This window comes from Pleurodeles waltl, chromosome 10, assembly GCF_031143425.1.
Source record: "Pleurodeles waltl isolate 20211129_DDA chromosome 10, aPleWal1.hap1.20221129, whole genome shotgun sequence".
NCBI classification, from domain to species: Eukaryota; Metazoa; Chordata; class Amphibia; order Caudata; family Salamandridae; genus Pleurodeles; species Pleurodeles waltl.
The window spans coordinates 608,629,820-608,654,618 of record NC_090449.1 but is presented as its reverse complement, the minus strand read 5'-3'; the positions used below and the strand labels follow the sequence as shown (position 1 = coordinate 608,654,618).

General features: G+C 42.9%; 1 protein-coding gene across 2 annotated transcripts in view; it reads left to right on the top strand.

Annotated features, from left to right (window-relative positions):
• The window catches only part of TTC21A (tetratricopeptide repeat domain 21A), a 391,729-nt gene that overhangs the window by 243,826 nt on the left and 123,104 nt on the right, over positions 1–24,799 (top strand). For both annotated transcript variants that reach the window (XM_069211078.1, XM_069211079.1), the window contains 3 exons: positions 1,772–1,853; positions 15,530–15,680; positions 20,200–20,361. In XM_069211078.1, coding sequence (XP_069067179.1) covers positions 1,772–1,853; positions 15,530–15,680; positions 20,200–20,361 — 395 coding nt within the window. The remainder of the gene's footprint in view (positions 1–1,771; positions 1,854–15,529; positions 15,681–20,199; positions 20,362–24,799) is intronic.

Sequence of the window (24,799 nt, the reverse complement as noted above, 5' to 3'; positions counted from 1 at the left end):
ACATCCAATATGTTTACTTCACTGGGCTGACTCATGTGATTGACAAAACCTCAATAAAGTAAAACACAGGCCCTTTGGGAGAAAGTATAAGCCTCAACAGCTTTGGCGGTTCTCAAAAAACATCAATAGATTGGTTTCATATGGAGTCAAATCAGATTTATTTGCTATGAAACATCTTGAAGATATATATGAGATATAAATCAGAAGTGAAGGTGAATAAGTGAATTAAAGTGCGCAGGTGCTATATGCAAAGCATATGTACAAAACTTTAGGGCTGACAAGAATATAATTTTGAATAACACCACTCTGTATCAGAGTATAATGTATTATGTCATAGATAAAATTAATCCTCTAGTACATTTGTCAACGTTATGACCCTATAAAACCTATTATGTGAGAGTTCTCTTCAGGACTAAAGATCAAGGTGGCACCAACAAAAGGTGATAAATCTAGATGCATAGGTTTCTCAACCATTTAACGCTTTTGCATTATTCTATGGTGCACTAGTAAGTTGTATTTCTAGTTAATTTCCAACCTAAGAGAAATAAAAAACGTTATATCAAAATATTCACCAGTACTGTCAAGGGTTTGGCCATAGGGGGCTCACAAAGATCAACCCAGAGCAAATCTAAATATGTGCTTCGGCCCTTGCCTCTGATGTTTCCCGTTTCCCAGAGTTATAAGAATGCCCCTTTCATAGATAACAAAATCTCAAGTCGATGGCTGTAAAGGCTGTTCAAAGAAGGCCGGTGGTTTGAAAGTGATGGACCAAAAAACAAAGTGTCGACTTGTGACGGCTACACGTTTCAACCAATACAGTCTTCTTCAATAGCCCAGATCATGATCTGCAAGTCGACACTTTGTTTTAATTGAAAGACTTTAACAGCCTTAATTAAACACTCAAATTGTTTGGAGTGCCGGAGTTTGACTATTCAGTTATTTTTGCATATATATATATATATATATATATATATATATATATATATATATATATATATATATATATATATATATATATATACACATACATATATGTATGTATATATATATATATGTATGTATATATATATATATATATATATAATTAAATATAGGGCCTGTGGGATAGCCCTCTTCATTCATTGTTCTGTTTAGCTGTCATTCACATTTTGGTTCTTCCCACCACAACAAAAAGAAAGAGGCAGTAGGTTGGTCGACCTCATCTGTTGGCTCTCTTTCATTGAGTAAGATCATTAAGTGATCACATTTGCACATCCAATGAAAAGGGAAATACACTTTAGTGCCAAGGCTAGTAGTCCAATACGTTTTTTGACACTGTCTTTTTCTTTCTGTTCTTTATCATTTTTTAGTCACACGTATCTGTTTAAACCTTGACTTCAAGTTATAGTAATTCAATAAATAACATATTTTTTTGCTACAATAATAATCACAATTTCCTATGATGTGTAATCAAACCAGAGCAGGTTTGTAGACCTGCTCTGAATACACTTGCCTGCTCATGAATACCATTACTGTTCCATTATAATTATATGTGGTGGTTAATTTGCATTTAAAATTTAAAAAAAATTATTACATTTGCATGGCCACCACATTTAGGATGCACACGTTTTCTTCTTTTTATGTTCCTGGCATATCCATTCAATAAAAAAAAGTAAAAATGGTGTCATCGTACCAACTTGCCAATTCATGACCTATTGGAAGAAGAAAGCTGATTGATATCAGTTAAATAAGTGTGATTCAATTTTATGAAGATGTCTTTATTTTCTTTTAGATGATTGCAGACATTATGTTTCGGAAACAGGAATATGAAAAAGCCATACAGCTTTACCAACAAATATTGCAAAAGGCACCAGGTATCTTTCAGTTTCTGACTATAATCACACTTGTCATAAAGTTGGGGATTTGTAATAAACTGGACGAATACAGACAGGCAAACGGATTCACTTGCACTGGAGCCCGCACTGGATCCTGTGAATGACTGCATGCTGATACATTGATCCTTTTCACTAGTATAGGCTTTAGAAGTATTTTGTTCTTTAGGTCTGGCAGGGCATCTTTAGTTCGTTGTCAATGTGTGGAGCAGGGGCATAGCTTCAGTGAGGGTGCTAGGAGTGTGACAATCCCCCCCAAATAAATGTATTCTTAGCCTGGTAGTTGGCTCAAGGGACCCTGAGTCTGGGCCTTTTTGTCTGTGTTGGGTTTTTTCATAATGTGCCAAGAACAGAAGACAAAACAATGAGCTTTTACGGAAAACAGGTGTGAGAGAGACAGTGATATACATGTGGTGGCTGAATTAAAAAATGTGAAATCACATAACCTGGAATCAATCCGCTTCCCTGCTTGTTCAAATTGTGTGATCCTAGGCAAACATTTTATTTCACGGGGCCTCCTTTTACTTTATTATCAGATATGAGAGCTCTTTTAATTACTTAGTTCTGTATATATGCTGTTCAAGCACCGCTTATGATAGGTTTAATAGACTATAATGTTGCTTCAACTATAATAAGAATCTAGACCTCACAGTGTTTACAAGACTACTGGCATAACCTATTAATCAGCTAATGGCATTGTCATTGGGGCTCAGCCATTAATCTTTCCAAGTTCATGTTTAGAAACTATCACTTTTAACAGAGGTCTGGCTGTGCAGGTATATAATCTGAGATACAAAGGTGAAGCAATTTAGCATGGAAAGAAATACATGTATTTGAATTTAGAAGAGGCTGTGTCATATTTTTACATTATGTTTGTTGCAATATATACATGCCAAACATTGTCATGGCTTGGCTAGTGCACAGAATCTGAAAGCCCAGCCAGTACCCTGGCTCTGCTCTGGCTCGGATCACCTCATTAATTTGCTGGAGAGCTCACCCCAGTTTGAACAGTTTGCTATTTACAAAGAGAACTTCTAAAGTACTGCTGTTTTATGCAGCAGTACTTTAGAAGTGGAGCTTGTGAATAGAATTGTGTAGTACCTTAGTAATACTATTCTAGTACTAAACGTTTACTACAAAATGCAGATTGTGAAGAGGCCACTGGTCCTTCAACTTGGTGGAGACATGTAAGTTACTTGAATATATTATATTCTGATTTTGTAAATAGCCAAAAAGTAGTAAACTTGCCCAAAAGTATAAAATACTCAACAGTGTAGGTTACCTTTGTGAATCAGGCCCATGTGGTGACTGTTTTTTAAAACAAAAATAGTAAATCTGCACCTATAGAATTACTCCTTGAATGTGTGCAAATTTACTAATTTTGGGATTTCACAATCATTGGCAATAGTAAGCTTGGAAAGCTATGTCAGTCTCAGATGTCCAGGCATACTAATGACACTCAAACAAAAGGTGATGGATGAATGCCAGCAAATAATCTAACCAGTGGCAATTGCTCGGGGTAGCATTCCAACCCATCATTTTTTGCCCTTCCCGCTGTGCCACTCTAGACAAAGGCCCACCTAATGCAAATCAGTATTGAGCAACCCCACTGACCTGGTCAGTGAACTGCTCTGCCTCAATGTAGCTCCTCCAGTTAGTGCAGCCTGTGACTGTTGAACTCTGACACCGGTCAGAAATTCGAGGCCCTCCTCCACTCGCAGGCTCCTGCCTGCGCTTCATCCCTGGTGTCTAGTGGAAGAGCTTTGCTCTTCTGCTAGGCTGCCCACCGGCCCTCGGCCTCTTTTTCTCTGTCTTCTCCCTTTCGTGCTTTTCTGCTTGCTGTATTGTGCCCTTGCGCTTTCTGTGCTTTTTTCTATCTTATTCCTCTTTTTATGTGCTTTTTACTCAAATTTTCCTATTTTTCTCGCATTCTCTCTCATTTCTCTTTCACGCTTTTTCCCAACTTTCACTGTTCCCTCTCCCCGCTGCTACTGACCCCGTGGGCCAGCTGTCCTCCCCTCACCCATCTCCCTACTTAATGGCGGATGCGCCAAAGGCAAGCCCGTCTGCGCCCGTCCGCAACACGACCGTGACCAGCGCAGGACCCCTGGACCTCCCACCCGCCACCTCTACACGCCTGCAGCACTCCACGCTCTCAACCCAGGACGCAACAACAACTGCAAGCCCTCATCATCGGCTGACACCCACGGACCTTTCAGCTGCCTTAGCTGCCACCAATCCTACACCACCACCAAGACCTTTGACCCAGCACAACCCACCCGCAACAACACACTCACACCGAAAATCCTGAAAAGCATCCTCCTCAACGTCCGCTCCCTCCACAAACACGCTACCGAAATCTGGGACCTCCTTGACAGCACCACCCCGGATGTCGCATTCTTCACCAAAACCTGGACCAACACGCCCTCTGGCCCGGACATTGCCATCGCCATTCCCCAAGGATACAAGATCACCCGGAAAGACCGCCCCAGCCACCCCAGGGGCGAGGGGGGAAATCGCCATTGTCCACAACTCTAACATCCGACTGAGTACACACTCGGAAGACCCCACAAGCCTGATGGAGCACCTTCACTTCAAACTTCAGACAAGTCCAACGTCCACCCTCAGGGGAACCCTCATCTACCACCCACCCGAACCCCGCGCCCCTTTCTCCGACTCCATCACACACAATATCACTGCCAAAACCATCGCAGCCACCAACTACACCCTGCTGGGAGACCTCAGCTTCCACCTCGACAACCTACAAGACCCCAACACCGCATCCCTCCTAGACCACCTCCACACCATAGGGCTCCGACAGATCATGACGGAACCAACGCATTTAGCAGGACACACCCTCGACCCCATCATCACAATAGGAATCTCCGCCACCTTCAGCCACACCTCCGAACTTCCATAGACAGACCATCGCTGCATCCATTTCACCTTCAACACACCCACCATCCTCAGACCCCAACACCAACCATCTCGTAGAAGATGGGCAAGAATCACCAACGACTAGCTCACTGCCACCCTCACCAACTCTGCCCCCCCATTGCAAAGAACGATGACCCAAACATCTCAGCCCGCACCTTTCACAAGTGGATCGCCGACTGCACCAACACCATAGCCCCATTCAAAAAGAACAACAGCACCCACGCCAAGAAAGCCAGCTGGTTCACTGCAGAACTCCGAGAATCCAGATGACATGCCGACGCCTCGAGAAAATCTGGAGAAACACCAAATCTGCAGAAGCCCAAATCAACTTCAGAGCCGCCACCACTGCACACCACCATCTCATCAAAAGCACGAGAAAGAAAGCAATACAAGAAAGAATCTCCTCACATGCACACAACAGCAAGGATCTCTTCAGCATCATCAAGGAGTTTGCCCAACCCAACAGCGAAGCAACGGACATACCACCCTCACAAGATCTCTACAACAAGCTCAACACATACTTCCACCACAAAATCAAGATCATCTACAACAACTTCAGTGAGGACAACCTACATTCAGAACCCCCTCCACCGGAACCCAACACCAAAAAAAGAACGATCACCAACTGGACCCCCCTCATTACCGAATATACACTGAAGACAATGAGGACCATACACTCCGGGGCCCCCTTGGACCCATGCCCCCACTACATCTTCAACTGAGCCGCTGAAACCATCGCCCCCAAGCTCCACCATACCATCAACCGCTCCCTAGCAGATGCCTCCTTACCCGACGACTGGAAACACGCCAAGATCAACCCTCTCCTCAAGACACCCTCAGCAGACCCCCCGACCTCAAGAACTACAGGCCCATCTCTCTGCTCCCTTTTCCAGCAAAAGTCTTTGAGAAAGCCATCAACAGCCAACACGCCACTTTCATTAAAGACCACAACATCCTTGACGCCTCCCAATCTGGCTTCAGAAAAAAACACAGCACCGAAACAGCCATCCTAGCCACAACAGACGACATCCGCTCCCTGCTGGACAACGGAGAGACTGCGGCCCTCATCCTGCTCGACCTCTCAGCGGCCTTCGACACAGTCTCCCACCACACCCTGATAAGCAGACTTCACGAGGCCGGCATCAGAGACAAGGCCCTTGACTGGATCCCATCTTTCCTCTCCGGCAGAACTCAACGAGTAAGACATCTACTGCCCACCCGGGCCCCGCACACCTTTCTCTGACTCCATAACAGACAGTATCACCTCCCAAGCCATCACAGCCTCCAACTACACCCTGCTAGGAGACCTCAACTTCCACCTCGACAACCTACAAGACCACAACACCGCATCCCTCCTAGACCACCTCCACACCATAGGGCTCCGACAGATCGTGATAGAACCAACACATTCAGCAGGACACACCCTCGACCCCATCTTCACAGCAGGAACCTCCGTCTCCTTCAGCCACACCTCCGAACTTCTACAGACAGACCATTGATGCATCCATTTCACCTTCAGCACACCCACCATCCTCAGACTCCAGCTATCTCATAGAAGCTGGGCAAGAATCACCGATGACCAGCTCACTGCCACCCTTGCCAACTCCGCCCCACCATCGCACACAATGACGACCCGAACATCTCAGCCCGCACCTTTCACAAATGGATCGCCGACTGCACCAACACCATAGCCCCCCTCAAAAAGAACAACAGCACCCACGCCAAGAAATCCAGCTGGTTCACCGCAGAACTCCAAAAATCCAGACACACATGTCGACACCTCGAGAAAATCTGGCGAAACACCAAATCTACAGAAGCCCAAATCAACTTCAGAGCCGCCACCACCTCACACCACCATCTCATCAAAAGCACGAGAAAGAAAGCAATACAAGAAAGAATCTCCTCACACGGACACAACAGCAAGGAACTCTTCAGCATCATCAAGGAGTTCGCAATACCCAACAGCAAAGAAACGGACATCCCACCCTCACAAGATCTCTACAACAAGTTCAACACATACTTCCACCATAAAATCCAACTTCAGTGAGGACAACCTGCGTTCAGAACCCCCTCCACCGGAACCCAACACCCAAAAAACAATGATCACTAACTGGACCCCCCTCACCACCGAATATACACTGAAGACAATGAGGACCATACACCCCGGGGCCCCCCTCGGACCCATTCCCCCACCACATCTTCAACAGAGCCGCTGAAACCATCGCCCCCAAGCTCTGCCTCACCATCAACCGCTCCCTAGCAGATGCCTCCTTCCCCGACGACTGGAAACATGCCGAGATCAACCCTCTCCTCAAGAAACCCTCGGCAGACCCCACCGACTTCAAGAACTACATGCCCATCTCCCTGCTCCCTTTTCCAGTGAAAGTCATAGAGAAAGCCACCAAAAACCAACTCACCACTTTCATCAAAGACCACAACATCCTGGACCCCCTCCCAATTTGCCATCAGAAAAAAACACAGCACCGAAACAGTCCTCTAGCCGCAACGGACGACATCCGCTTCCTGCTGGACAAAGAAGAAACTGCGGCCTTCATCCTGCTCGACCTCTCGGCGGCCTTTGAAACAGTCTCCCACCAAACCCTGATAAGCAGTCTTCACGAGGCCGGCATCAGAGACAAAGGCCCTCAACTGGATCCCATCTTTCCTCTCCAGCACAACTCAACGAGTAGGACTTTCCCCCTTCCTCTCGGACCCCACACCTACCGCCTGCAGAGTTCCCCAGGGATCCTCTCTCAGCCCCACACTGTTCAACATTTACATGGCCCCGTTAGCCGCCATCGTCAGAAACTACAGACTCAACATCATCTCCTATGCTGACGACACCCAACTCATCCTCTCCCTATCCAACAGGCCCAACACAGCCGGACACAACTTCCACAAAGGCTTGGGAGCAGTCGCTAACTGGATGAAAAGCAGCTGCCTACAACTCAACGCAGACAAAACTGAAGTACTTGTCATGGGCCCTCAACCCGACGCGTGGAACGACTCCCGGTGGACCCCCACCCTCGGAAGTCCACCCACCCCAATGAACCAAGCCCGCAACCTTGGAATCATCCTGGATTCCAAACTCAACCTGGACCGCCAAATCGACTCAGTCACATCCACCTGCTTCCACACCCTCCACCTCCTACACAAGACATTCAAATGGATCCCCCTTGAACACAGAAAGACCGTCACACACACCCTTGTTACCAGCAGTCTGTACTGCAGCAATGTGCTCTATGCCGGAATCAACAAGAAGCTCACCCGCAAACTACAGAACTTCCAGAACGACGCCGCTAGGCTGGTCCCCGACCTACCTCACATCTCCCAGCACCTGCGCACACTACACTGGCTCCCCATAGAGAAAAGAATCACCTTCAAGATTCTCACCCACGCACACAAAGCACTCCACGACACCGGACCAGCCTTGCTGAACAGGTGACTCAATTTCTACATACTCCACAGGACCCTTCGCTCAGCCCAGCTCTCTCTCGACAAAGTACCTCGCATCAGAAAAACAAGAACAGGGGGACGCTCATTCTCCTACATCCCCACCACAGCCTGGAACGCCTCCACCTCACACAGACTACACCCCTCCTCAACTTCACAAAACAGCTGAAGAGATGGCTATTTGAAGACATGGCTATTTGAAGAACCACTGCACTGATGGACCCCCCCCCCTTCAGCGCCTTGAGACCCTCACTGGTGAGTAGTTGCGCTTTACAAACACTGATTGATTGATTGATTGACTCTGTACCAAATAGTCCACCAGAACTTTGGTTGTCAAATCCCTCCACCCTGCATGTCACTGCTTCATTAGTTGGGAAATTTGCGATTCACACCTCCCCGAATCTCTCTGATTAAGCTATGTCCCTGGCCTGGAGGCCTTGCTCACATTAGCAGGTTTAGTCCTGCAATGTAAACAAATGAAAAGTAATAATTTTACCTCCTTTGGACTCTCAGGACCTGATTATGATCTTGGTGAATGGAATACTCCATCACAAACGTGACGGATATTCCGGCCGCTGAATTATGATCTCCATAGGATATAATGGGATCGTAATACCCTCAGTATTTAATGAAACAGAATATTATAATGTAGGCAAAATCAATTATATTTTATTCACAATGACATTGCGGCATTGGTGCCAAGTTAAATAATTTTACCAGCATTGTAAGTTTGATTTTACAATATAATGCTTTGTAAAAAAAAGTCTAGAGTTGAAAAAACATACTCTTTGAATTTCTACAAAATGTACATAGTTTACTGAGCCAGCCTGCACGAATGTGCTTTGGATAAAGCTGTATAGTAAATCAAGTAATGTAGACACTGCGGAGGCAAATGATAAAGGCAGTATGTACCCTGTGCACCCAATGCAGAGTTACACCAGAGTTTTGCACTAGAATGTATTGTTATATTGGGCTCCATTTTACAAAATCTCCAATATATTTTACACTAATAAGACATTTGGTGCTTTCAGATGTTGTCTTTCTGTGCAACAGTATGTCTATGACATTCTCAAGGGAGCATATAATATTTAAAACATCCTGCCCCATCGCTCTGATTAGGGCTTTTAATTGTTCAACCTAGGGACTCTGTGCATTTGCAAATTTTGGTTTCATTGATCTGCTTGGGTCTGGACATCATTTGTAATATTCTGCCCCTCCCTTTTCAATTTTTTCTGTTGTTCTAAATTGGTTTTGTAAAAATATGCAACATCCTGGTCCAATCTGCTCAATCGGTTTGTATTCATTTGTAACATTCTACCCATTGTTTTCATTGGACTTGTGACATCTTGCAACATTCTTTCTACCCAGTGGAGCTTGTAATAGTTTGAAACATTATGCCCCCGATGTTCTCAAAGGGACCTGTACTAATTTGCAGCACTCTTCTCCCTTATTTTCCTGATGCTCAAGCATGGTGTATAGTTTTGCATGCTCCTCAGTAAAGTCGCAAACCAATGGCTATCTTGTCGAGCGGTATAAGTTCTGACAATAAGCTTCCCTCTTATTTGATTGTTGATTTGGACCACCATCTTCACCTTTCACTAGCTTCTTTTGTGATCCTGAGCCAACGGTTCCAGTGACTGCAGATTGAGAGCACTCTGGTTTAGTTTTTTTAGTGTGGTAATAATTAAGTTATTCTATTTTGCCAATAGCCACTTTCGAACCAGAATGCGACTTTAGTATCTTGCAATATCGTAATAGCCTTCAAATCCATTAAGAACTGAAACACTCAAGTTTTTTTTATACTAGTTTAGTGATATTGTGTTCCAGCTTATATGTTTTAACATACCATAAACCAGAAAGAACCTAGCAAAAAAAAATGCACAGCAAAAACTGCAAACCTGTGGATGGGGATACGTTTGCTGATTTGCATGAATTCTAAATCACACATTGGCAAAACAAGCAAGTATGGCAAGGTAAACTACTGCAATGGTTATTTTATTTATTATATATTGTGGCAAGCTTATGTCACAAATATAAATAGAAAAAAGGAAACATGCAGTCACCTAAATGTGGCAACCGTATGCTTGCAATGAAAAATTAAAAAGTAAAGCCATTCACTAATGTGGCTGAATTACTTGTGCTGTCTCATTAATGAAGGAAACAAGAATACATTAAATTGCAGGTAGCTACAACATTACAATTTCACAAGAGCACTTTATAACACCACCTTTAAAAAGCAGATGCATCATACATCATCATCTAACTGAGCACACCCGGTACACACAAAATCACTAGCAGGTATTTAAAGTTAATATAGAAAAGTACATAAAATGATACACGCTATAAACTGGATTTGTTGTGGAAGAGAAATAAAACAGTTCTGAAGGAAGACCATTTGAATGAGTATGATAGATATCAATGGACAGTGGTAAAAGTGGCTAATCATGTTTACTAAAGTTAAGCTGTGGGCGCAGCATCAAAAGGATAAGGGATTTGGGGCTTTGCCTGGGAGCATATACTAAAGAATCCAGAGTCCCACTTTCTTATAAATTCATGGGTGTATTAATGTACACCTGCAATAAACCTAAGAGCATAAGCAGTACTTTTGACCACTGCTGACTAGACCCTAATCCCTTTCTGTTACAGTGAAGCAATACGTGATTTGAGGATGCTTGACAAGTCATACGAAGAAAGGTGGCTCGGCCAAATTAAAAATCAAAGTAGGTCTTGTGGAGCTGGATTGCTTCAGTTCCTGGGAACTACTGCAAAAAACAGGGAGAGAAGCCATTGAAACAAATCAGCCAATCTAGAGCTGACTTTTACCAAGGAGGCCACAAGTCATTTACCCATTAATTATTTTGATACAAAGGTGTCTATGGTTAAGATGTCCCTGTCAGATCTTAGAAGGCTGTATTTAAACATTCGGTTGGGGCCCTTCTTGAAGTGTTTATAGTGGTACGAGGAGTGCATAAGTCATGGAAAGAGCATTTCTGTCTGTGTTGGAAAGCAGTCATAGTATCATCATTGCACATCTTCCTTTTTTATTCCCTTCTGTATCTGACTGATGAGAGTTTAGTTTATACCAATCTTGAAGGATAGGTGACTAAGGACCTGAGTTAGATCTTGGGGGTAACAGTCCTGCCGGTGATTTTCCAACTGAAAACCCATCTACCGCCTTGGCAGTCCATCCGCCAGATTTAGATGTTGGTGGTCCCATAGATGAAAGCCTGCATTGGTCCCACTGTCTTCACCAAGAAACGTCTTGCTCATTGATGGCGCCATTTGAAATAGTGGCTTGCGGCGGGACTCCAGTCACCTTTACTGCCATGCAGACTTGGATACGCCTTCCCGCCAGGCCAAATGTGGCGGTCCGTCCACCACAAATGAGTTGGTTAATTGGGAGGGAGGAGTGGGGTCGGGGGCGGTTGAGGTAAAAAATTGCATTTCTTTCTCCATTCTACTTCAGTTTTTGACTGGACAAGACCTTCTGTTGCTGCTGCCACCAGACCACGGAGAAAACACAACCCCTCCCCCCCATTGTCAGACTCGAAGATAGGGAGCCTGCATTGGCTGTGTAAATTGTGTGAGCACCGCATATGAGCTCGGGACCACTGCAATCATATACATGCCAAAGTAATTTTTTAGAATTACTGTGACATGCATATGTTGGGAACACAATTGTGTGGGACATAGATGAGGACACACTGGTACAAGACACGTCGCAGTCAATCATCAGTCAATTAATCATTCAGTTTTTATAAAGCACAACTACTCACCTGTGAGGGTCTCAAGGCGCTGGTGGTAGGTCTGGGCCTCATTCTTGAGGTTCTTCCTGAAGATGGTGAGTGATGGGCTTTGTCTGAGGTGCGTGGGCAGGTTGTTCCAGCTCTTAGCTGTGAGGTAGCCGAAAGATCTTCCTTGGGCGGTGGTTTTCCGGATGTGTGGGATAGTGGCTAGCGACTGCTGGGCGGAGCGGAGGGGTCAGGCGGGTTATGGAAAGAGATGCGGTGATTCAGGTAGGTCGATTTGATGTTGTGAAGGGCCTTGTAGGTGTGGGTGAGTAGTTTGAAGTTGATTTGCTTCTCCACTGGGAGCCAATGGAGGATCCTCAGGTGGTGGGAGATATGTTCTTGGCGGGGAGGTTCAAGACAAGTCTGGCAGCGGCGTTTTGGATGAGTTGTAGTTTCCTGATGTTCTTTGTTGTGGTGCCGGTGTAGAGTGTATTGCCGTAGTCAAGCTTGCTTGTGACTAAGTAAGGGTGACTGTCTAGCGGCAGTCGACCGGGATCCATTTGAAGATTTTGTGGAGTTGGCGGAGAGTGTGCCAGCAGTAAGAGGTGACTGCATTTACCTGTGGGGTCATTAATAGGGAAGAGTCGAGGACGATTCCTAGGTTGCGGGCATGGTCAGTCAGAGTAGGCGGGGCGCTGAGCGATGAGGACCACCAGGAGTCATCTCAGGCTGAAGTGGAGTTTCCAAAGATGATGAGCTCGGTCTTGTCTGAATTGAGCTTGAGGCAACTCTCCTTCATCCAGGCGGCGACGGCTTCCATTCTGATGTGAAAGTTCCTCTTAGCTTTGTCAGGGTCTTCAGTGAGGGGTATGATGAGTTGTGTGTCATCTGCGTATGACACAATGTTTATTCCGTGGCCTCTGATGATGGCTGCAAGCAGGGCCATGTAGATGTTGAAGAGCGTTGGGCTCAGGGAGGATCGCTGCGGTACTCCGCAGCTGACTTCTGTTGGTTTGGATATGAAGGGTGGGAGCCTGACTCTCTGTGTCCTTCCGGAGAGGAAGGAGTGAATCCATTGCAGGGCTTTTCCGTGGATTCCTGAGTCGTGGAGTTTGGTGCATAAGGTGCTGTGGGAGACTGTGTCGAAGGCTGCTGAGAGGTCGAGGAGTATGAGTGCTGCGCTGTGGCCACGCTCAAGGAGTGTGCGTATGTCATCGGTGGCTGCAAGAAGAGCTGTCTCCATGCCGTGGTTGCTGTTGAAGCCAGACTGAGAGGTATCCAGAGAGTTGTTGTCTTAGATGAATTGTCGCAGCTGTGAGTTGATGGCTTTTTCCAGTACTTTGCCTGGTAGGGTAGTAGCTAGATGGGCCAGTAATTATTTAGCTCTGATGGGTAGGCTGTGGGTTTCTTCAGGAGGGGACGGACTTCGGCGTGTTTCCAATCCACCGGGTAGGTGGCTGTGTTGATAGAGCTGTTCAGCGTCTTGCAGAGTTCAGGGGCGATGGATTCGCTGGCTCTGTTGTACATGTGGTGAGGACAGAGGTCTGTGGGAGCTCCGGAGTGAATGCTGTTCATGAAGCTTTCAGTCTCTTCTGCAGTGAGAGTGAATCAGCTGTGGATTGTTTGGGTGGGTTCTGGGGGGCTGGGTTGGTCAAGGTTCTGATACTGGGCGGGTTCTGAGGGAGGAAGCCATCATAAATGTCCTTAATCTTGCGGTGGAAAAAAGTGGCCAATTTGTCGCAGATTGGTGAATTCGTTGATTATCGTGAAGAGTTCTCTCGTGTTGTGTGGAGAGGTGTTGATGTGTTCATGGAGTGCGGCTTTTTTTTGCATTCTTGATGCGTCGGTGGTGGGTGGCAGTGGCACCTCTGAAGGAGTCAAGGTGTTCGCTAGTTTTGCTGCTTACCAATTTCTTCTCTAGTCGCCTGCAGGTGCGCTTGGATTCTTGAAGTTCGGTGGTGAACCAGCTGGCTTTTTTTGGGATACACTTGACCGAAGTTGATCAGAGGGGGCTAAGGAATTGGTGCATTCGGTGATCCAGGACTTAAGGTTGCGTGCTGTGGTGTTGGTGTCGTCAGTGGGAGGCGGGGGTGATTTGACAAAGGGTTGTGGTGAGTTGCTCATTGGTGATTTTGTTCCATTTCCTGTGGGTGGCCCTAGGGACGCGGAGGTGGCTGTTGGGTGTGGTGATGGCGAAGTGTAGGCAGTAATGGGATCCAGATCACTAAACTAAAAATACTTTGTGATATATGTCACCTTTATTAATGGGGAACACAGGTAATATTAAAAACAGTACAAGGTGATACTGCAAGAATTATGACTCAAATCACCAAGTATATGGCCAACATGTTTCTGCCCAGTCTGGTGTCTTAGCATCCAATTAGCTCCCTTTCCTTGCTGAGTTGTCAACTCGGCAAGGATAGGGAGCTGATTAGGTACTTAGACACAACGCAGCTTTGACGTAAGTGTGACTACAAAGGGTATGGTCCCTTTCCTTGTCCAGGAAGTTGACAGCCCCCATAACTTGGATGGCTTAAGACCGTCTTTGCTCTTCCACAGGTAGGATAGACCTGCACTTATTTTCTTTGCACTGAATAAGATAGAATAGTGCAGAATTACCAGCAAGGTCGAGTAGGGATCCATGGCCCTAAAAAATGCCCGAGACCCGCTCGGGCTGATGACTCGAGTCATAATTCATGAGGTATCATCTTTTACTTTTATAATATTACCTTTGTTCCCCATTAATAAAGGTGACAAACCAGAGTAACACAAGGTATTTTTAGTTTAGTGATCTGGGTCCCAGTTTTTCTCCAGAAGTTAGCTTATGTAAGAACTCCCTCCTTCATTTGAGTCCAGCAGGAGGTTGAGTCAGCCCGGGTGGCACTGTCCTACCGGGGTGGGGAGAGGAGGCTGCTGATGAAGCACAACACTGTTAGGTGTGTGAGGCTTCCCCTTCCATAAAGGGAATGACCCTCCCAGTGGCTAAGACCCTGTCCTTAAAACCTCAAGTGGAGGCTTTTGTAGAAAAGAGAACTAGGAGTTGGGTTCTCTGTTTATAGCAGTCACATTTGGTTGTGTTTTCTTGGATATTTTAAGGAGGATGTGTGACTGTTTTTCCTTCTCCTCACTAATTTTTTATGATTGAAGTTAAAGCTTGTCAGAAGAAACAATACTTTTGAGATAATGAAGGAGAAATCTGAAGGCTAATAGTTGTCTGTGGAGAATGAGGCTATGGGAGTGCCAGGAAATAAGCTAGGTTTATGAGATGTTTTCCTCTTTTAAATTGGGATTGGGAGCTATGTAAATCGGTGCTGCTGGACTCAGATTTCCTAATAAATATTGTCATTGCTATGAAAACACATGGTAGTCTTAACCAGAATTTCAAGTACCTTTTTGAAGGATAACTCTCATTTATTAATGTGCATAATGGTCATATACTATCTTCTGTTGCTTCTGAGTGATCAAGAGTTTTTGTAAAGTGCTAGTTGACATTAGCTTTTGTGCTGTAATCTGACACTTTGTGTGGTTTTTTTATAGACAACTTCATAGTATTGAGCAAGCTAATTGATCTGCTGAGACGAAGTGGAAAACTTGACCAAGCCCCAGCCTTTTTTGACTTGGCCTTAACCAAATCATCCCGAATTCCGATGGAGCCAGGTTTTAACTACTGCAGAGGCCTTTGCTGCTGGTAAAGTTTCTCAGATAGTATCCATGAAAAGTCTACAGTACATTTACAATGGGTGACAGAAAAGTAATAATAACAAAAATGTTTAAATTGAAAATCCTTTAAGAAGTCAACCGAAAAATGTAATGTGTTTTCTGACATCATGAACTAGATGGCGAAGGACTGATGTCTTTTAATTTCTGTGTCTGTCTGAAATGTTACCTGTAAATTTAGCACGGTATAACATGTAAGAAACAACAGATTGCCTAAAACAAACATTCTCTTTTAGAAAGATTTACTTTGTGAAAATTGCTCAGCAAAATAATATATTTACTTTCTTTGAAGTGCCACATTTTATGTGACTGTGCTGTCTGTATTTGGAATTTATGTAGTGCAGAAAATTACTTGGAGCAGGTTGCCATTTATATATATATATATATATATATATATATATATATATATATATATATATATATATAAAACCTTTGCAATTTTCTGTCAATTGCCTACCTTGTGTAGTTGTATTAATAAATCTACAAAGTACACAGCCAAAAAATAAGTGCAAGAATCTTCCAACTTTCCCTTCACCTTTACTGTATTGTCAGTCAGTCATAATAGCCTTATTTGATGGATACTCCTTCTAGCAGTTGCTCCACTTTATAAATAGCCTCCAAGCGCCACACTATATTTGGAAAATGTTGGCCTAATTTAGAGTTTGGCGGAGGAGGTTACTCCATCACAAACGTGACTGATATCCTGTCAACCCTATTATAATTCTATTATAGCCTATGGAACTTGTAATACAACAGATGGGATATCGGTCACATTTGTGACAGAATAACCCCTCCGCTGTACTCTAAATCAGGCCCTTTGCCCGAACATTAGCTCTCCAGCATTGCCAGGCACATATGTCACCTGCAAATGCAAGATGGTAGTTCCTGTTTATCAACTCCTCATTAACGTGGGTCCTCAGCTCTTCACAGTGATTCACAATCAAAATTCCTTTTTCACATTTAGCTTAAATGTCTACCCCTAAGGTCTTGGGGTTCAAGCCTGCAAAAAAGGAGTCCTTAATGGAAGTGCACAACATCTGGTTATGGTGTCTAGACTCTGTCCTGATCATTGATGCACCTGAAGGACAACAATGAGCTGGAGGCCAAACTGTTTGTGGCCAAGGCCTGCAAGGAATATGCTGATGGATTCCAATTCTCCGTCCCTTAAGTACCCTGGTAGTGAATGACCTGCTAAGAATTCTTCCAAACTGCCTCAAAAAAACATAAAGAATGCATTAAGATGGAGAAATATTCTTTATTGGAAATTTGCCCTTCTGGCACAGTCACGGCAGATTTTTTCTTTCTGTTGTTTTGCTGGCCATAGAACTCTGTGCACTTTACCTCTGCCAACCAGTGGTAAAATGCTTATGCTCTCTCTTCCAAAATATTCAAATTGGCAAATACCTAATTGGCACACTTAATTTACTTATAAATCCCTAGTATATGGTCTACATGTAACTAGGGCCTGTAAATGAAATGCTACTAGTGAGCGGCAGAACTCATTGTGCCTCCCATTAAAGCAGTGCTATAAAACGTGTTTCTAGGGCTGCCTTTTGCAGCCTGGGTGAATGGGTTTAAACTACCTTTCGACCTAACAAAATAAACCTTTTTCTAGGCCTAGACCTTCCTTTTTCAAATCTATAAGTCACTTCTATGGTAGGCCATTAAAGCCCATACTGCAGGGTGCACTATATTTACAAAGCAGGACATGTATAATTTTACCTATACATGTCCTGGCAGTGAAAAACCTACTTCTGCCATTTCTCACAGTGGCAAGGCTTGCTTACCCATAGTTTAACACTGGGTTACACTATTACCTTTATTAAGTGCTAAATTCAGTTTGAGAGTAGCTAGAATAATGGAACTAATACTCATTTTAAGAGGAAAGTAAAACCCAACTTAATGGTTAAGTCTGACTTTTTATACTATTATTTTAGAAATTACACTTTTAGAATGTTGTAATTTCCTTGCCTAAGCCAAAATGCTTTCCTCCCAGTGTCAAGCTGTTGTCTGACCACTGATGGCTCCCCAGTGGTGAGATGTGTTTTGCTTCTAGACAGTGGGCAAAGGGCCTGGTAGCGGAGAGGGAGACTCCCCCTTTGATGGAATGGCCTGGGACTGTGTCCCGCCCCTTCCTGAACTTCAGAAGATACCTAACTTGTCACTAGAAGATGAGGCTCACACTTAGCCCTGCTGCCCCTTTGTCTCTCTAGTCAGGCTGGCACCTAACCCAGTGGGGTTACAGCAGTTGACCAGAACTGGTTGAGGGTGTGGGCAAATGCGTGCCCTCCACCAACAGGTTGGTACTGGGCGTAAAACTGGACCACACAGACCTCTCCTCAAAACACTCCAGGATCTGTGAGAAATCTGAAGCAGGACTGTCATGCTGTGTGGGCATCCTAAAGAAAGGATGGACCTGCTTGCCCTGTATCCAGGACTCCACAATTGACTTCAAGGGCCAAATCAACAAATGTCAATTTGTGACATGCATGTAATGCTGTGTCTGTATGGTATTTCTATGTAGTGACGGTCCCCAAAAAAGACACAGCCTTTAGGGGTCAAGGCTGCCAGAGGACCAAAATGCATCACCCTAAACTTACAAATTGTAAGGGCCAAGTTAAAGTGTCGGTAAGAAAAAAAAAACACATAGTTGGAAAGTATTCTGGAGAGTCTTCAGGAAGCTCAATAACAGGTGGAGATTAATCAAGGAACCTTACTCTGGCGATACCACAAAGCTGATATACCGGCTAGAGGCCTGTTCATTGTATTTATGCTGAGACCCTTTCTAGCCAATGAGATCACAAAGCTACTCGTAAGGCTCTGCCAAAAAGAGGATCAATCTCCCAGTTTCCAAAGCAAGAAGAACACTTCTTCCAATGTTGAGCGTAAATGGATGTGTTAAATGGCTATACATATGCTGTCAATCATCCCTTCTATATCAAAGAAAATATCAAAAACAGTTGATAATGTATGTTTTTACACTTAGTTCTACGTATTACACACATTTCTAGTTTTTATTTTTTTAATTCACAAAGGATTTCCACTAGGTAACAGCTACAGTCATAGTCTCCCTTTATTAGTTCTATCCTTTGTGGAATTTCAGGCTACTCACATGTGAAAGATTTTCACATGCGTAAATGTTGCAGTTGCTGTTCAAATGCAATTGCACTTTATAACTATCTTTTTTCCAAGAGTAAATATATTATTTTGGTAAAAACTGAATTACTGAGACCCCCAATATTATTTCATTGGCACCAGCGTATTATATCTTTCCGTTTTAAAAAATGGGAAAGTGACAGAGGTCACATTGGAAAAAAACAAAAAAAAAGTGATTATTTTGGAATTTTTTATTGAGTGCCTTTCAAAGCCGAACAAATGTGTTGGTTGGAACTTCCCTGTTAACATTGTTCACATAATATGCTGATGACTAACAGGCCATGGAAAAAGAAGCTTGTCTTAAGAATAACGTAAACGTAAATAATTTAAGTGAGCAATTCCCTGCACACCCTGAAAAATGTGAAATTGCATAAAAGCAGGGCAAGTTCAAAATATGAGCCTTAAAGTATCCCTGTATGTTCATGAAGTATCAGTGTTGTTAGCCAGTTCAGAGCCACGTGTATTAGTCAAAAAGGGACCTTACTAAAAAAGCTAATATAGCGGCTAGAGACCTGCTTGTTGTATTTAAGCTGAAGCCCATCCTAGCCTAGGAGAACACAAAGTTACCTATGAGGCCCGCCAAAAATAGGATCCATCTCCCAGTCTCCACACCAAGAAGAGAACCTCTTCCAGTGTTGTGTGTAAATGGATGTGGTGAAGGGCAAAACCACAAAAAGAACACAAATAACTACCTCAACCAAGAGAGACCAAATCATTTATATAGATTCCCAAAAATGTACGAAATATTTTTAGCATAGCAGGTTCTGCCCTGCTGCTAAACCTTATTAATTTTATATTTTACGGAGGTCAGCCTCTTATGGTTACCTTCTTTGGGAGGATTTTAATACTTTACAATGTGTCACCTTAAGATCGCACAAGGTTACACTAATTGAGCATGTGGTCATGTTGTATGCTGGATGCTCCTCATCGGATGCACCCGGTGTGGAATCTGACTGTCATCTGATTACAGGAAACACGTTTGCACCCTTCCTAGCATAGGTGCAAACCACCAAGTATTCTGTAATGTGAAAGTAGCCTCCGTGTGCAAAAAAGCTGCGTAAATGCCTTGTTGGTCCTTAGGGCACATCCATGATCATGCCGTTGGTATTAGCAAGCTGCAATTGGTTTGCGTCAGTACAGGCTTTAGTTTGATGAAAATACATTGTAATTGACAAATCAGGTGATGAAGTTCATATTTCAGGATAAATGTGACCCTTCCTATTTACCAAACTATAAGTGTAGCCATATGTCTGTAGACTCCATCATTCCCCTCAACTTATATTTATTTATTTTCTTTTTATTTCTTGCTATTCTTTCTTTTATTTCTTCTGCAGGTTCAAGGGGGAACCCAATGAGGCCCTAAAATTTTTTAACAAGGCACGAAAGGACAGTGAGTGGGGGGAACGCGCCATTTACAATATGGTTCAGATCTGCCTCAATCCAGACAATGAAATTGTGGGTGGTGAAGTGTTTGAAGAACTCGATGAAACCAAAAGGTAAATTTTACTCTCGCCATCAAGAATTATGGGTTTGATATACTTAAAAAACTCAATTTTGTTTATTCTTGCTTTAATATAGTCACATAAGTATGGCCAAAAAACGATTCACTTTCTAAAAGTATATTATAAATGCACTGTCGACGTACATTTAAAGTTCTGTTTTCAAATGTGTTAATTTACATTTTCTAACTTTGGACCACTCATTACTATGGGCCGCGTACTTCCGATGCAAAGCAGGATGCTATTTTCTTGAGGCAAAACATATATATTTTTGCCTTCATAGAATCTCTACCAATATGATTACCACACGAGTGGGCCTTAAAGTCATCAAGACCATTGACACTGAACAAGATGCAGGCACTTTTCCAAATTGTAGCAGTTAACCCAATAGGTATGAATTGAGGTGAAATGGAGAAATTCTTCCTTGGAATATCATTTGTTACCACTCAAGCCTTTAGCACGGTGGTACTTTATAGTACAAGTACGCATTCCACTTTACAATAGATTGTATTGCATTGTTATACTTTGCCATGTAAAACTGCTAATATATATATATCAGCCATCAGCCTTACTATATACCCTTCTACAATTCTTCACCCGTAATGTCATATATAAACAACAATTCTATCATAATCTCTAATTCATCATATATACTCTAATCCATTTTATTAACAAAATAAGGTTGAAGTGTCAAGTAAATGAAAATAAGGGTAAGTATAACATATAATATATCGTAATAAATTCCAAACATATTGCCCAAGTGGGCAAAATTACTTGACCATACTGCTCTGCCTTTATGCTTTTCTCGACATGGTTTTAACCTTTCTTCCATTGTAAGACCTGATCCAGTTCTCATCCCATATAAATGAAAAACTAAAAGAAAAAGAAAAAATATACACAAAACATATGACTCAACCTAAAACTACACCACTGCTTGAGAAGAAAAACAAATATGTACATTTTTTGTATTAATTTGTTCATATACATTTTTTATATACATTCTGTCCATATATGTTTTTTTATACATTTTTTTGTGTACATTTTTTTGTACATTTTTTTATCCCAAATGTGTACTTAACTCCTCATTGGAATTCAACCCAATCGGATCCAATGTCTCAAAATTTATGATATAGCATGACTCCATGATCCTCAATGCTTTCTCTCTGTTACCACCCAGTTTACTGCTCTTAACCTGGTCAATCACTACAAATATTAGGAGATTTTCATTACCATCATGTTGTTTAGCAAAATGTCTCGCTACTGTATAGCTCTTGTCACTATTTTTGATCGCTCGCCTATGTTCTAACACTCGTTTCTTTGCACTGTGAATCGTGCTCCCTAAATACAGCTTTTCACGTGGACATATTAGGCAATAAACACAATATGTCATCCCACAGTCATAGCTTCCTTTGATGACAAAATCCTGATCTTTCTCTGGTATCCTCAACTTTTTACAGCTGTTACTTGATCTACATGCTTTACATTTCATGCAACACGAAAAAACGTTGCCTAAGTTGTCCCTACTCACTCCTTCACATGATACATCATTGTGACACAAGTCATCCCTCAATGACCTATTTCTCTTGAAAGTTATTTGAGGTCTCTCATAGATCCATTCATTGAGCACTGGGTCGGTTTGCAAAATGTGCCAACTCTTGCTCAATATATTCCGTACCTTATAAGCTTGATTACTAAAAGTTGTCACAAATCTAACTTTGTCCTCCCTCTTGCTCTTATCCTTGTCAACATGATATAGTAAGTCATCCCTACTCAGTTTCTCAACTTTCCTTCTTGCTTGTTAAATAATCCTTGCTCCATAACCCCTCTCCTTAAATCTCTCACACATCTTATCGCATTCTTGATGGAAATCCGACAATTCCTCTGAGCTCTTAATAGCTCCCCATAGGGGATGCTCTGGATCAAATTTGTAGGATTTGCACTCCGAGCATCCAACAAGGTATTACCAGCTGTCTCTTTTCTATGTAGCTTTGGAATTAAACCCTCCTTGCTTGCTGTAACATGTACATCCAGAAATTCCACATGACTAGGATGCAAATGCTCTGTAAATCTCAAATTGCACTCATTCTCATTCAATTTTTGTACAAACTGCACTGCTGACTTCTCATTCCCTTTCCAAATCACAAAGATGTCGTCGATAAAGCGACACCACAGAATCACATGCCTCTCAAATTCTATCATGGACTCAGATATCTGTTCCTCCCACCAGCCCATGAATAAATTTGCGTAACTGGGGGCGAAACAGGTACCCATAGCTGTACCTTGTAACTGTTTGTACTGCTTGAAGTCATCAAGACCATTGACACTGAACAAGATGCAGGCACTTTTCCAAATTGTAGCAGTTAACCCAATAGGTATGAATTGAGGTGAAATGGAGAAATGCTTCTTTGGAATATCATTTGTTACCACTCAAGCCTTTAGCACGGTGGTACTTTATAGTACAAGTACGCATTCCACTTTACAATAGATTGTATTATATTGTTATACTTTACCATGTAAAACTGCTAATATTTATATATCAGCCATCACCAGAAGCAACTTCCACAGTACACGACAAGCGTTGCCTATTGAATGAAGGACAACTGCCTGACACTCAACACGGACAAAACAGAAGTGCTGATTTTCTGTAACAAAAACACTCCCTGGAATGACTCCTGGTGGCCCTCGGAACTAGGACCATCACCCACACCTACCAACCAAGCCAGAAACCTCAGCATCAACCTGAATAGCAAGCTGACCATGAAGTCTCATATCAATGCAGTCTCCTCCACCTGCATCCTCTCACTGTGCATACTAAAAGAAATCTTCAATGAGTTGCCCCAGGACACAAGCTGCATTGTCACACAGGCCCTAATCACCAACTGGCTCAACCACGGCAACGATTTCTACGCAAGAAACACACACTCCTCCTACTGAGACTTCAGACCATACAGAACACCGCAGTCAGACTCATCTTCGACCTCCCTCAATGAGCCCACATCACTCCACGCCTCAGAAAACTCCACTGGCTCCCAATTCAGTGAGATGCTAATTCAAGCTGATGATCCACACGTGCAAGGTACAATACAACCGGGGACCTGCTTACATCAACCACAGCCTGAGCTTCCATCAACCTTCCAGACAGTTATGCTCCACGTCCCTCATGTTCACCCACATCCAACAAAGCAGAAGTGGAAGACGTTCCTTCTGCTACCTTGCGGCGAAGACATGGAATAACTTCCGCCTGCAGCTACAGACCAACCCCTCTCTTCTGGAATTCTGAAGGTCACCCAAGACCTGGCTGTTTGACTGAGGCCCTCGGGCCCGGCAAGAGACTGGATCCCCACCTGGGTGATTAGCTGTGCTATAGAAATTGATTGATTGAGAAATATATATATATAAATATATATATATATATATATATAGATATATATATATACATATATTTCCAACAGGTTACTCTGTGTTTAGGAGCTTAATCACTTACAGGGCGGCAACGGCATTGCAGGGACGGAGCACCCTCGCAAATATATTCCATCAAAATTCTCCACAATAGGGAAACGCCGTACTCTGGTGAACAATAATGTGGGGCACTTTATTTTCAAAAATAAATATTCTTGCTTTCCTTTCCTGACGCGTTTCGTCTGTCAGTAGCAGCCTTAATCATAGGTATGTGGTTTCTCCGGTTTGAAAATAATCACATGATAAAGCCGACCAATCATTTATACCATGGCTTTAAAGTCACAGAGTCTTTGTCACCTTTTTACAAACGTGTGTGCTATATATAAAAAAAAAATCATCTGCTTAGTGAGGAGGTTTTTTTATATGATACATTTTTTATTTTAAAAAGGGGGCAATCCCATGCCACTTTTATATTTATATATATATATCTATATATATATATATATATATATATATATATATATATATATATATATATATATATCGTCAAAAAGGGAATCCTGTGTTCCTTCCAGCGCTCGCCTATCGAGGTTGGTGCTCAGTCAATGGGCACAGGACCCATTTTAAATCCACGCCAAAAACAAATCAAAATCTGGCACTCCTTGCAAAACAATGGCCTTCATTTATTTCAAAAATCCATAAAACAGAACATAGGGCAACGCGTGAAGGTTGAAACGCGTTGCCCTATGTTCTGTTTTATGGATTTTTGAAATAAATGAAGGCCATTGTTTTGCAAGGAGTGCCAGATTTTGATTTGTTTTTGGCGTGGATATATATATATATATATATATATATATATATATATATAAACACCTCTCCCCATCACTAAACCCTAAAAAACACATGTACTACCCCTTACTCCTGCCCATTCCTGAACCCTAAACATCCCTTTTTATACATCCATGAATCAAAACAAAACCTACTACCCTTCACCCCTACCCATTCATCCACCCTAAAAATTCCTTGCCCATCCCTG